Source organism: Fringilla coelebs (genome assembly GCF_963513975.1).
Source record: "Fringilla coelebs genome assembly, chromosome: 3".
Lineage (NCBI taxonomy): Eukaryota > Metazoa > Chordata > Aves > Passeriformes > Fringillidae > Fringilla > Fringilla coelebs.
The window spans coordinates 78,473,476-78,486,537 of record NC_140030.1 but is presented as its reverse complement, the minus strand read 5'-3'; the positions used below and the strand labels follow the sequence as shown (position 1 = coordinate 78,486,537).

General features: G+C 36.1%; 1 protein-coding gene across 1 annotated transcript in view; it reads left to right on the top strand.

The window, feature by feature from the left end:
* TTC27 (tetratricopeptide repeat domain 27) overlaps positions 1-12,252 on the top strand; it is a gene marked incomplete at its 5' end in the record, with an annotated part of 113,225 nt that extends 100,973 nt beyond the window's left edge. The window contains 4 exons of the mRNA XM_084201922.1: positions 4,561-4,758; positions 8,144-8,255; positions 8,877-8,977; positions 12,036-12,252. Coding sequence (XP_084058048.1) covers positions 4,561-4,758; positions 8,144-8,255; positions 8,877-8,977; positions 12,036-12,158 — 534 coding nt within the window. The 3' untranslated portion in view covers positions 12,159-12,252. The remainder of the gene's footprint in view (positions 1-4,560; positions 4,759-8,143; positions 8,256-8,876; positions 8,978-12,035) is intronic.
* Positions 12,253-13,062: the final 810 nt, after the last annotated feature.

The window sequence follows — 13,062 nt, the reverse complement described above, 5'->3', positions numbered from 1 at the left end:
TGTTCTCATACAACTTTTATAACTTTTAAAGAAGTATATATGGTATCTTTCCTAAATTCTTTTTGCATCTTAATTTTAACTTTGGCTTCTGATATGTGAAGTGTTTTGTGGGTTTCATTGTAACTTCTAATACAGTTGCCTCGATTAGGAGGATTTTACTATTTGCCAAGAAAAACCTCAGGGCCTGATGAGAGAATTTCAGGCTTGAAACAATTATCTTACAAGGAAGAGGAGAGTATTTCCATAACAAAACAAAAAAGCACATAAAAATAAAAGCTTCTACTGAAATTGTTTACAAAGTTCACCCTTAATTGGTAAGTCTCTCCTTTTTTCCAACTGGACTGTTCGGAATAGGGATGATCTGTAACCATCTTGTGCAATTGTATTTTGACAATGTGAAATCATGAACATGAGTAAATAAAAACATACACCATTGTTTCCATTCAACATAGTATGATCTTCTCTCAGGTTATATTTACTATTTGTAGTCATCATAGAATTCAATTGATAGACTACTAAGCTACATGACATAATGGTGAGAAACTAGGCAGGAATTAAAAAAGAAATGCACAGGACTAGAAAAAACAAGTTGAGTAATGGATTCCAGTTCTTTGTGAAAACCAGCTCCTTTTAGCATAATCATTGCTGCAGAATGCCCCTTGTGAAACTGAGTGTATTGATTACAAGTGTGCAATTGAATATACAATTTGAAATGCCCTTGATTTCTGTAGCTACATCAGACTTTTAAATTTTATTTCAGAATAGCATGAAGTCATATATTTATATCACTGATTTCTTCTAATAATAGTAAAGCATGTGGATTCTTGTTGGTGATTTCTGTTAGGCCGTTGTTGTCCTTTGTGCCAGCCTTCTGAGTACAGCGCACAGATTTGGGAAACTTTTCTTCTGTGCTGCTCTGGTTATTTAGCAATGCCATCCCTGTGGCAAAGGTTCTGAGATCATGATATCGTGAAGCTTGAAGATATGCATGCACAGATTCTACAGATAGAATTGGACAAGGAAGAGGTAAAGGGCTCTTTATAAACGAGCAACAATGCAGTAAAAGATTACAACAAAGGACAGTTTCAAAAGTCTCAGTTTACTAGCATTGCGTATAAATGTTAAAAGCACACTTTCTTACCCTCCCTCCTTACTGGTTTGTAAAATTCTTCACATTTCCATGTATCTTTTAATGTTCACAAAGCTGAGAAATATACCTGGAAAACCTTCAATTTATGTGTTATGTAATAAAATAGAAAGGCTAACTGAATTGTCCATAGTTTCCACTAGTAAATCAGTCACTAAAATTACTCAAGAAGAAAGCCTTACCTATTATAATCATCAGTTTGGTCTCTGAATTATTGGTATGAGCTAGTAAACGTACCTGAAACGTTTCTGCAATTCCTGATTATACTAATTTCCATCACATGTGTGCTTATGGAGGCAATCAACCTTTTTTACTTGGAGTGTTGCAGTCTTGTGAATGACAAAGTTATTTTGTGGTTGGAAAAACTGTTTCAATACAGTATTTCAGAAGACATATCTTCATTATGTGCTGTCAAAGATTGTGAATAGAGAAGTATGGACAAAGGATTCCACTTTGCAATTCTGTGCTATTGAGATTCTAGCAAAGTTTTTCTGGTACCGTTTCCATCAAGTTACATCCTCATTTCAGCAGTTAGTGTTGCCAAACCATTTCTAACTAAAGGCCACAAGAACATGTTCCAAGGGGATCTTGAAAAGTGAGGGTAGGAATTAATAATTTCTGGAGCTCTGCTTCATTTAAGTAGCTCACTAATGACAATTGTCTTTATTATAAAATCCTTAGTTTGGAAGGGGAATAGGGAGAGTTCACGGACTGCAAATTTGTCGTTTTGGATCTGTTATCTGAGGGTTCTCATCTTTCTTGAGCACTGTCAAGTTTGATTAGTATTAGTGAAGCATCTGAAAATGGTTTGACCAAGAGAATTTTTATATGAAATGAGTTGTTTGGAGGACAATCGTGCAATGAGAGTAACTGATGAAAATCGCTGCATTTATAAATGGCTTGGTTTATTTCTAAGGTTTTGTCTCACAGTGTCTTTTGTTCAGTGTGTAGTAAACACATTATTCACAAAAGCAAAGGAGAAGGAGGCATGCCAATGGTGTGATGTCATGCTAAACATGAACTCGCTGGTCATATGGAGCGCAGTTCATTAAAAGAGGCATGAAGAAAACCAACCAACCAAAAAAATCTTCTACTGCTTCTTTGGGATCTTGGGCCAACAGAGCATTGCTGGAGTAGTTTAGTGTGTATGGCAGTTTAAAATCTCTCAAAGATACAAATTTTAACATTTATGGCAACCTAAATTGCAAAACTCTGCTACACTGCTAATACTTTTGGATGATTAGTACAATTCACTTGCAGTTTGAAGTAACTTTAACAAGTGTGGACAACCAAGCATTAATGATTCATTACTGTTTAATGGACCCTTTAATCTGGGTCTTGACACTAGTTTCATTTTAACTGCTGTAGTGCCAAAGCTTACATGATGGATTACAAAAAAAGGAAATGGATTATTGTGATAGAAGTGTAAGCAAAGTCAAGACTCTGTGGGAATAGGGCTAATTTTACAGTTGCTGCATCCTACTGATTAAGGAAACTCTTTTTTTTTAATGTACAAACAAAATAAAACTTTTTTGAAAATAGTTTTAAAACTTTTGATGATTATATATGATATTCATATGAACTAACATTTGGACTTTGATTAACAGTTTTGTTAAACTGAGAAATTGGTTGAGAAGTCTTATATCTGTGTGTGAATCCTCAGGACCAGTTCTGGTTCCTTGTCAAAAGAGGACATAGTTGAGTGTTTTTCTTGCACCTATGGTTTTTTTTATTACAGTGCTTTAGTAATGGAAAAATCAGCACTTGCTGGTGTTTTTCTAGTAACTCATTATAGAAGACCTGGTTCATGACGGGATTTGGTGCCTTATATTCCAAATTATGAATATGAATTGGACTACTAATAGTGGATCATATTTTCTGTTTTCTTAAGTGTCTTTTAAGAGATCTTGAAGGAACTTCCAGTTTGTCATATCATTTTATAAGGAATATGAGTGACTGCTGTGATTTTGGGGTCACAAGAGGGGAGCAGTTTAACTCATGCTCAGATGTTACTGTGATACCACTAGTTCTGAAAAGATAGCAGGTAGATGTATATTTGTTTTCACTCCTTGTATTACTTTGATTTATTTAATATAATTATCAGCCATTTTGATTGATTTGGGTTGTTCTGCCAATAATTTTCTGTATCTGATTCAACTCATTATTTTTTGGGATGCATTGTAATTGAGTCATTCTATAGAAGTTATTTTAGGAAAGTGACAAATCACAAGGGCTAAACTGCGTGTGTTATTATTCTGAGTGTGATATACTTTGATACTGTCATAATTTTTGCACTACTTTCTTCCAGTGAACTGCATCTTGATTTGAGGTGCTTTTGTAGGGTTTGCAGCTATTCACGGATCATCTTTGAAGTTAGTTTTATTACTGTCTTGATATTAATACTGCTGTGTGTAAGATTTCATGGTGTTAGTGTCACATGGATAAAAATGTTGAAGTGTTAAAGTTGCCAAACAACAGTCTCACAAGTTAGGAAGTACCAGCATGAAGGTGTTTTTTCATCTCTTACTGGTCTATCTTGAATGCAGGCCTGATGAAACTTCCATTTGGTTTTCATCCTTATTTCTTCCCCAGTTGCTGTGTCTGCTGCACTGCGCAGGATGAGTATTACTCAATGGATAAGCCTCAGCTTTTCTGGGGTTTATTCTCTTCTAATTCATCATATGATCTACTGCCTTGATTTACATTTGCTGTTTCCTATTTTACTGAGGAGAAACTGAGGCAAAGTGACACTGTTTTCTAGTTTTCTGTGTCCAGTTTGGGACAAAAAGACTGGTATGTTGTTGCAACTTTTACATGCAAAACCAAGCTCCCACCAGCAGCTGCATGTGCTCAGCATTTCTGCACGTCAGATCCCACATTCTCAAGCCAGTGATTCAAAAAGTATGGCCACTAATGAGTATTTGTAGAAGAGTTTGATGGAGCTGATTTGTCTGGTAAATCACCAGGTGTGTATTAAAAACAGAGATTCCCAAGGTGGTATTCCATTGCCTTCCAGTTTCCATCTTATCCGCTGTACATCTTTCACTTTCTGCAGGTTGTCAAATAGAGGTCCTGTAAAAAACAGTGTCTTCCATTACCTGAATTAATTTGGCTCAGCTTGTTTACTGATCTTTTTATAACTGTATTAGAAGGTGAAAATATCTATATGATATTTTCTGCCTCGGTTTCCTTTAGCCAGATTTCTGTCTTATATTTTTGGCCTCTTCACCCGCACCAACATAGAATCTTATAGATGAGGTTTAAATCAGTTGAATTAGTCCATGTATTTCTTAGTAAATTCTGTACTTGCCATATGGCACAATCATTAATAGAGACCAAATATTACAGATAATATTATATATCTGATGTTGATTTGAGTTGAAATAACAACTCTCTCCTGCTGCTTTTTTAAGGTGCTGGCTATTCTGGTCAGGGCAGTAGCAGATGGTCTGGCAGATCGTGCTGGAGAGGTATCAAGTGGATTGAAGGGGAAACTGCAAGAGCTCTTGGGCAGAGTCACTTCACGAGTGACAAATGATGGGGCAATCTGGAGACTTTATGCCCAACTTTATGGAAATGGAGAGAATGATAGTAGTGAAGATATTGAAAAGGTAAGAACTATGGTGCTATAGTAGAACGTGCTCTTGTTCCAGACCTGTTTTGCTTTAGTGTTTTTATAAGCCCATTGTCTTTTCTTCGTGTTCCTACAGCACACGTTTTTCTTGCACACAACAGGAGCAAGATGTTTTACATCAGTTTTCTAGGACTTGAAAAAAAAAACAACTCTTTTTTTATCAGTGTTTCATTTCAAAACATCCTATCACATCCTACACAGCATATGTGTATGGTCCTGAATTTGTATTCTGAAACTTTTCTTGGCAACAGTCTAACATCTATAATCAAATGGTGGCTTTTTTTGGCTTTTTTTAAAATTGAAATGTTTGATTCAGAAGATAGAATATTGCAGCTTCTGGAAAAAAAAAGCATCTTAAAGGCATGATCCAGTAGCAGCATAAGCCATCTGTGTTCTTTGTAATCACTAAGGGAAAATGCACTTAAAATAATTGACACCACAGTTAGAGTACCCAGAGTAGAATTTTTTTTTTCCTTAATTAGCTTAAAATGGAATTAAAGAATGATATTTAATCCTTAGTCTGTTGAATCATTGGTTCTCTTTACCCATCACTGGTTTTGCTATGTTAACTTCCATTTCTTGCCCTTATCACTTCCCAAGGAATTAAGTTGATTGCATTTCTAGAATAACCATAATGCACTGCAGAAGTGTTTCCTTTGTTGTATGCTGGAGTGTGCTTTGCATTTGATATTAAATTTCAAAAAGTTCAGATAGCCTTGCACTGTTCAAAAATAATTAAGGGTCATCAGATCTTCACTGAGGTTGAAAATACACAAGGTCAGCATTCAGTATATGTTCACCAATGGGGTTATGCCTTTGGCCTGGGCAAAAAATGCCTCTCTGGAGGATTGCTTAATATCAAGCAGGGAAGATCGTTAGGCCTACAAATTATATTCCTGTGGGCTTAGATTTATAATCATTTGTGCCTTGCTCATTGTCTCTTTGTGCTCTGCCCTGTGAAGAGCCTTGTTTAGTCATTGTTGGTGTCTATTGTACCTCCCTTTTGTCTTCTCTATCTTTCTTTACAGCCGAACAGTAAAAGGGATTTGGCCCATTTAGAATGCAGAAATACAGACACTGCAATATCCTGTAATATATCCTCAAATTCTTACTCAGACATGCAAAGCAGCAGAGGCCCTATCTATACTATGAATGTAATAATTTCAGAATCTGGTTACATCATGGTATTTTTAACTAACCCAGTTAAAAACATGGTTTCAATTTGTAGAGTAGACAGTACTTTAACTGTGTTTCCTAATCAGGCTGGTTGTGGAACACACAGTCTAGCTTGCCTGCAAGATGGAATGATGTTTATAAATACTTAAGGTATGCTTACATGTGTATCCAAATATCCTGGTATGACAGTACCATAGATCCAGATCATAAAAGGGCAAAACTGCCTAAAGCCACAGCATATATTAATTTACCGTGTAAAAATTAATTTGCAGTGCACCAAATAATCACTGATTTCTGATATCATGTTACGAAGTAAAGATGATGAAAGCCGAATTTATTTGCTTTACTGCCACAAGCACCATCATGGGTCATGAATATAACTGTATCTGTAGAAAAATTCTAGCTATGTATTCAGTGTGCCACCCACATTTATAAGGCAAAAGGTCAATGAATTCTAAAAGGGCATTATTTACTATACTGTGGCATCAAAGGACAGAGATGGGAACAAACCTTTAAATGTGTCATGCACCTCCTTACAAATGTAGGGTTTGACCTTTACTATATACCTTTCCATTCTGCATCTTATTTAGTGCAGGTTTAATTATATTTAACCAATTTTGTTCCTAACATTGAATTTGAAAGAACAATCTTGTATATGTAGGTATTTTAAAAGATTGTCTTGGTTGCTGGGGGTTTTTACTTTTCTGTTCTGCTGATACTTCTGATTCCACATTAATCACTAGGGTCTACAGTTAAAATTCACAGCTGTGCTTTGTAAATTGAATCAAAGTCGGTCAAGGTTTGCAAGTTAGGAGTGTAAAATTACTGTAGTGTTGGGTTTGTGGTTCTGTTTTGGAGTTTTTTTCTTTATATATTTACTCTCACACTTCAGTGTATCTGAACTGCCACATCATTCAGTACTTCTTTCTTCCCTACACTGGATGCAGTCCAGTCCACACCTTTCCCACTGAGGAATCTTTCCAGCCTTCAAGTTTCCTGCTGATCCATCCCAGGCTATGAATCCCTTCTGTTCCTTGAACTTTCCCCAGCTCATAACTGTCTCCTTTCAGGACAAATCCAGGTTCCAGAAGTGCAAATAAACAGCCCACAAGACTTTGAATTCTTTCCCCTCCTTGACATCTGTCAGCAACCCCCCCCCCCCCCCCCCCCCCATTTGCTGCTCTGGCTCAGACACGTGTAGACTGAAATCAGACTGCTGTAAAAACTGTTTTTCCTTCTCTTGGAAATTCTTGCCTCTGCTTGCCAGAACTACTACCAGTTATAACCTAGGTTATTATGAAAAAAAAAAAGGTAATTCACTCTGGTTTGACTTAATATCCCTTTATTGCCATTTATGGCAGCATTAGCAGTTCAGTCACCTGTGCCATTGTGATTGAAACTCGGGTGGGAGAGAGAAGGTGGAAGCTTCTGGGGTGACAACCATCACAATCAGAAGTCTTTACTATGCTCATGTATATGTCCCACACTGAAACTTTTTTATTCTTTTATATTAAACTCTTAAAAAAGGTAACTGGAGAGTTGTCTTTGAACTAAGCCATGTAACTTCTGGCATGTATTTGTTTTATGTTTTTGATGCTGTGAAAAGAAAATAAAATTCAAAAGCAGAAATCAATTTCTTCTGCTAAAATTATTTTTTCACCTTAATGGGATCCTCCTTCCATATTGTTTACATTTTTTTTCCTGTTCGCACTGAGAAACCAGAGCAGTATGGCAACTAATAGCTACGTCTATAAAAGGCATATTTCCCAAGATTACATATACAGGAAGAAAGCTTTGATGTAGTCACTTAAAAGTTTTTAGATATGAATTTGCTGTTTGAAGTGTGAATGCAAGTATTTTTCTGTTTTTCATGTGCATTAAATTATGATGACTTGGCAAACATGGGTCACATCCATCAGTCTAGACGGATTTTTAAAAGATAAAAATTAGACAGATGTTACTTTATATGCTTCTCATACTTGAGCTGCAGTATTGGTGAAGAACATCTGTTTTACAGCTGGTGCTTACTGCTGCAGAGGAGGACACCACTCCAACTCACAGGAAATCAAGTATAGTAAAGATAGATTCATTTTCTGGATTCACCACTAATTTTGTAGATAGCTAAAACTAATTTAGTTTCCTAGTTAATTTTCTGACATACTAATAAATTTTTTCCCTCCTTGCAGTCACTGCAATATCTCACTAAGGCACATAAATGTGAAATTCAATCAAGTGATTGGGAGAAAGATGTTTCTTCTTTTAAGGAAGTGGTGAAAGGAGCCATAGAGATTGCACATGGTATGTTCTCCCTTTTATTTTTCCTGAAGAGTGCAACAAATATTTATTAAGCTTAGTGGCAAAATAATACTCTACTTTACCTATTGTACTTATTCCTACTACTAGGAGTCCTGTAACAGAGAGTATCATCCTGATATTGCATACAAAAATATACTTGGAATGAGGCAGAAATTGTGTAGGGTGAGTCAGTAAATACATGACTGGTAAATATGGAATCAATTAATTTCATGATCTAGCAACTTCATAAAGCATGTGAAAATGCATCTGCAGTTCATCTCAGTCCTCAGATCACATAAATTGTTTGATTGAGTATGCTAGTCAGGAAATGAATGAAACTTACTAAGATTATTTATATATATTTATATTTATATTTATATATATATATATATATATTTATACATATATTTATGTTTAAGAAAGATACAGATAGCTGTTATGTTTAGAGTTATAGTCTCAAAATTACATGGCTTTTGTTTTTACTTTTTGTTTTTTGGGAGGGATATGACATTTAAAATAGTCTGTGGAGGATATTAAGATCTTTAATTAAATGTTTTGTTTAAAGATTATTGCTAGAGTGGTAATGCTTTTTTGTTTAGGGGTCTTTCTGTGTTTGGATTCTAGTGGCTATAAAATGCAGCAAGAACAAATCTAATCGTCAGGAAGCTTTGCAGATACTTTCTTCTGCTCGGCTCAACTTACGTGGCTTGTCATCCAAGGCAAAGGTAGGACTGTTTGAAAGGTAGGAATTTTTGTTTGAAAGCTAGAAATCTTTGTTCTGTTGCCAGAATTTCTGTTTTGAATCAATTACAGATCAAATAATACCTGCCTGTTGCAGTGCATCATCAGGTGATGTTCATCTCTATGCTGTTGAGGATTCCAGTTTTAAGTAAACTTTTATTTCCCTTCTTCCTGCTAAGCTTTGATTGCAATTCTAGTGTAAGAGACAGCATTGACATTTTAGAGTACGGTAGAACTTTACCTGAAATGTTGGACAAACAGATTTGAATGTTTGAAAGCAATCAGTCATTTCAAAGCCCTGTTTTTAATGTGAATAGTCATGGGATAAACTGGGCAGTCTCAGAAAAAATGGATCTAAACCTGCGGAAAAGACCCACATGTGTCAAGATTGCTTTGCATCACTTGGAGTGTTTTAAAAAGAGTGATTTATTAAAAAACAGAACTAATTTTTAATCTCGTTTTTGTGGATGCCCTACCAATTCAGATGTCAATTACTGGAAAAAGTCATCGTATTTGAATCATACTTTCTCTGTTTAAATACATACCTTATCTTAAAGAGGGATTCCTCCTGCCTGTGGAGTTAGCTACTGTGAATCACAGAGCTGAAGTTTTATAATGTGTGCTTGTGCTATGAGGTGTTAATTTGTCATCAGTGTGCTAAACTTGGCTCATTTTCTCTCAAGTTCTTTAATTTTAAGGATAAAAGCCTAGGAAAGTTTCATAAGCAAACACAAGCTGGATCTGTAACTCAACTTTTAGATACTGGCTTTTTAGGTAAGACTTTCAAATGTGTTGAAAAAAGAGACAACATATTTTTGCTCTTACTCACACAATATGATTGTGTTTTCTTTAAAAAAGGTGCATAGACTGAATATTACTGTAGAGAAAGGACTAAATGACATAAATTATATGAATGCAAGTACAGGTAGTTTATATTATGAAGAATTACAAATTATGAAAGATTAAGAATGTATGAGTCTAGTAAACTCTGTTTTAAGTTCCAAAGGCACTAATTAAATGAACATCTATATTATGGGCAGCTAATGATTTTATGGTACTTCTGAGAAAACTGTCATATTAGAAATGAAGCATTTTATGTGAACTCACTAATTTTGCATCCCTTCCAAGATGCCATCTTTGAATTTGGAGTAATATTCAAAGTATGTTCTAGTTTAAATGTTCAAAGTATGTTGTAGTTTAAAAACTCAGTCATATTCTGTCAGATCCTATGCACAGTTTAGCACTGTTTATGTCTGTCCAAGCTTGAATGCATCTCATTTTGCTGCCCTGTGAGTCAATATTTGTGTGAGGTTTTTTTTTTAATTTTTAATTTCAGCTGAAAAAAGCACTTTAAAAATGGGCAGATTCACTAGTTAAGGTTTCAGGAGGAATAAAAGGTTAAGAACAGACTCACTAGTTAATGTTTCAGAAGGAATAAAAGAGCAGTGAAAATAACTGATAAAATAAAAGATAACATTCCAAAATTTTGTAGTCAGGACATGCAATTGGAACAAATAAGTAGAACAGGTGAAACAATGTCACTGCTTCCAGGATCTCCATCTCTTGATGTTTGAGCTCCTGTTTGTGTCAGACTTTTGAAGCACCCACAATCTGCCTAAGGCTGGAGATCACAAATGTGCTGTTTCTGGGCTCTTTTCTGTACAGGGCCTGCTGGGCAGTCACATGCTGTGGTAAATAGCACAGTGGGCACTCTCTGGTCCTTGTCCCCAATACATCATTTGTAAATGCATGAAAGGTGGGCACTGTTTTGGGGACACAGTGGGCACAAAGCCCAAAGAATGATGATGCTTGAAACTTCCCCAGGCTATCTCTAGCTGAACAGATTTCTCTCACTGTGTAGAGAAAAAAAAAAAATTAAAAAGAGAAAATAATTATATCATCCTGATTTATTTACCTGTCTTACCAGAAAGAATCAAATTTTTCTGTCACACTCCCAGTGTGAGGTTTTTGGGCTGAAAGTCAAAGTTTCTGTCCTTGTAGCATGAATATGTTCCTTTTGTTGTGTAAGATGTTCCTTATTTCAGTGACAACATTGTTTTAAGGCACAGTGAATACCTTAGTTCAAGCCTTTCAAGTACATTTTTGTTTATATACATATCTGTATTATCCCTTTATGTTTTGATGATGTACTTATGTACAGATGTACTCTAGAGCAACTTTTGTTTTCTTGGTTTGTTTTTGTCTCTAAATGTAGGCTTTGTGATTGGGTCAAATGAAGTGTGAATCACTCTCCCTTTACATAATGAAGGGAAGACATATGTTTGGGTGTCCCCCCCTCCCCATATTTCTGTGTAGTGGTACCTCACACAGCCTCAATATTAAATAGATGAAGATTATAATTGCTCATGAGTTAGCTGCTTTTTTTTTTTTTTGTTTGTTTGTTTCTATTAATGTCTTAAGGTCTTTGAGAGCAATTTTTATTACTCTTTAGTGTTTTGTTTTCTCTGGTATAGCTAGTTACACACAGGTGAATGCCTCCACCCATTCATGTCTTGACATCAAATGTGAAAAAATATTTATTTGATGTTTTGGAGAAAATGAAGCAACAGAATATGAAGCTGGGGAAAATGGTCATTAAAATTCACAACCAGTTTGTCAGCAGGTGGGCTTATAAACTGCAGTGACAGAATGCAAGATGCTCTTCTAATTTGAGTTTCATGAAAAAGTCCTTTACTTTCAATGGAATCAGGAGTCACTGTAGGCAGTCAGGTCAGAGCAGAAACCCCACGTCCGCAGGAGGATTTGACCCTTTTGGCGCAATATCAGGTGTGTGGCACAGATTTCAGGTCTATATGCAGGATGTGTGTCCATATGTGTGTGTGTGTATAACTTCTGTTTATTAGCCACAAAATAACCTTTTCTTTGCGAGAGATAGCATCATAGTTTACAAAATTATGAAAAGCAGTATAGAGATTATGAGCTTCTTGTATTTTGTCTCTCCCCTGGAGGAGAGAAACTGTATTTATCTTTTAAAGGTATTTATTTATAAAGTACTTACAAGTATTTCTTTTTGTTGTGCAGCAACTTTTCATAGATGTAACAAGTAATGAAGTTCACAGTGAGATAGCTGATGAGGTGACAGCTATGGACAACATGATTGCTGAACTTCAGGAGCTGAGCAACCAGCTGAGAGACCAGTGCTGACACGTGGACCAAATTTTGGGACAGGATCATACTAATTACATGTTTCTTTCACCACCACTTTTGCTGATGAAATGGTAACAATTCTCAGGCAGCAACACCCTCAATAAACACATTTCTATACAGTGTTGTTCTCGTGGTCAGTTTTTTTCAAAGCTCTGGCTGCCTTTTAAGATTGTTTCTTACCTGGTCCCACTGTCTTACGAAGTTGCTTGTTTTGGTTCTTCAGCCCCAGATTTCCTGGAAGAGAGCTGCTGATGTTTGTAAAGTGATTATGGAGAATTAGTTCTGCCTGCTTCATCCACCTTGCTGGGTGCTGGGATGCTGGAGGATGCCCCACCCAGGGGGGAAGCAGGGGAGGTGCTGGTCTGGAGGAGATGAAGAAGCAAGCAGCAGAGGTGGGAGCTGAGCCCAGCCAATTTCCCATTTTAATTCAGTGTTAATTGCTTACAGGGGTCCTGAGAGCAAGAATTTAGTCTTTTTTGTTCTTCAGGTAATACAGTTAAAGTAGAAGGCTGTTTGTTGCATTAGGATTTGCAAACAGTTATTACTTAAAGCAGTATTGGTTTGTTCAATATACATAACTTGTATCCTGTGGGCAGTATACTGGTACTTCGTTTGGGCCTTTTATAGGCAGGGGAATTTCCCCCACTGAGGCAGCAATAAAACTGCAGTCTGATCTAAAATACTTGCATCTGACTAGACCCAAGTGTCTTATTTTCATCTGGACTATTTTGCATGGTTTTATTTTTCAGCATCTTTGCTCCTGCTTTTCTTAAAATAAGATTTTTTTCAGAAACCTGTGTGAAATAATTGTCTCACATATATGGTTTTGGCTTGCTCCTCCCTATGAGAATGGTGTGGTTATCTGTATTCTGGCTTTGTACCATCTTATTGTATGATCTGT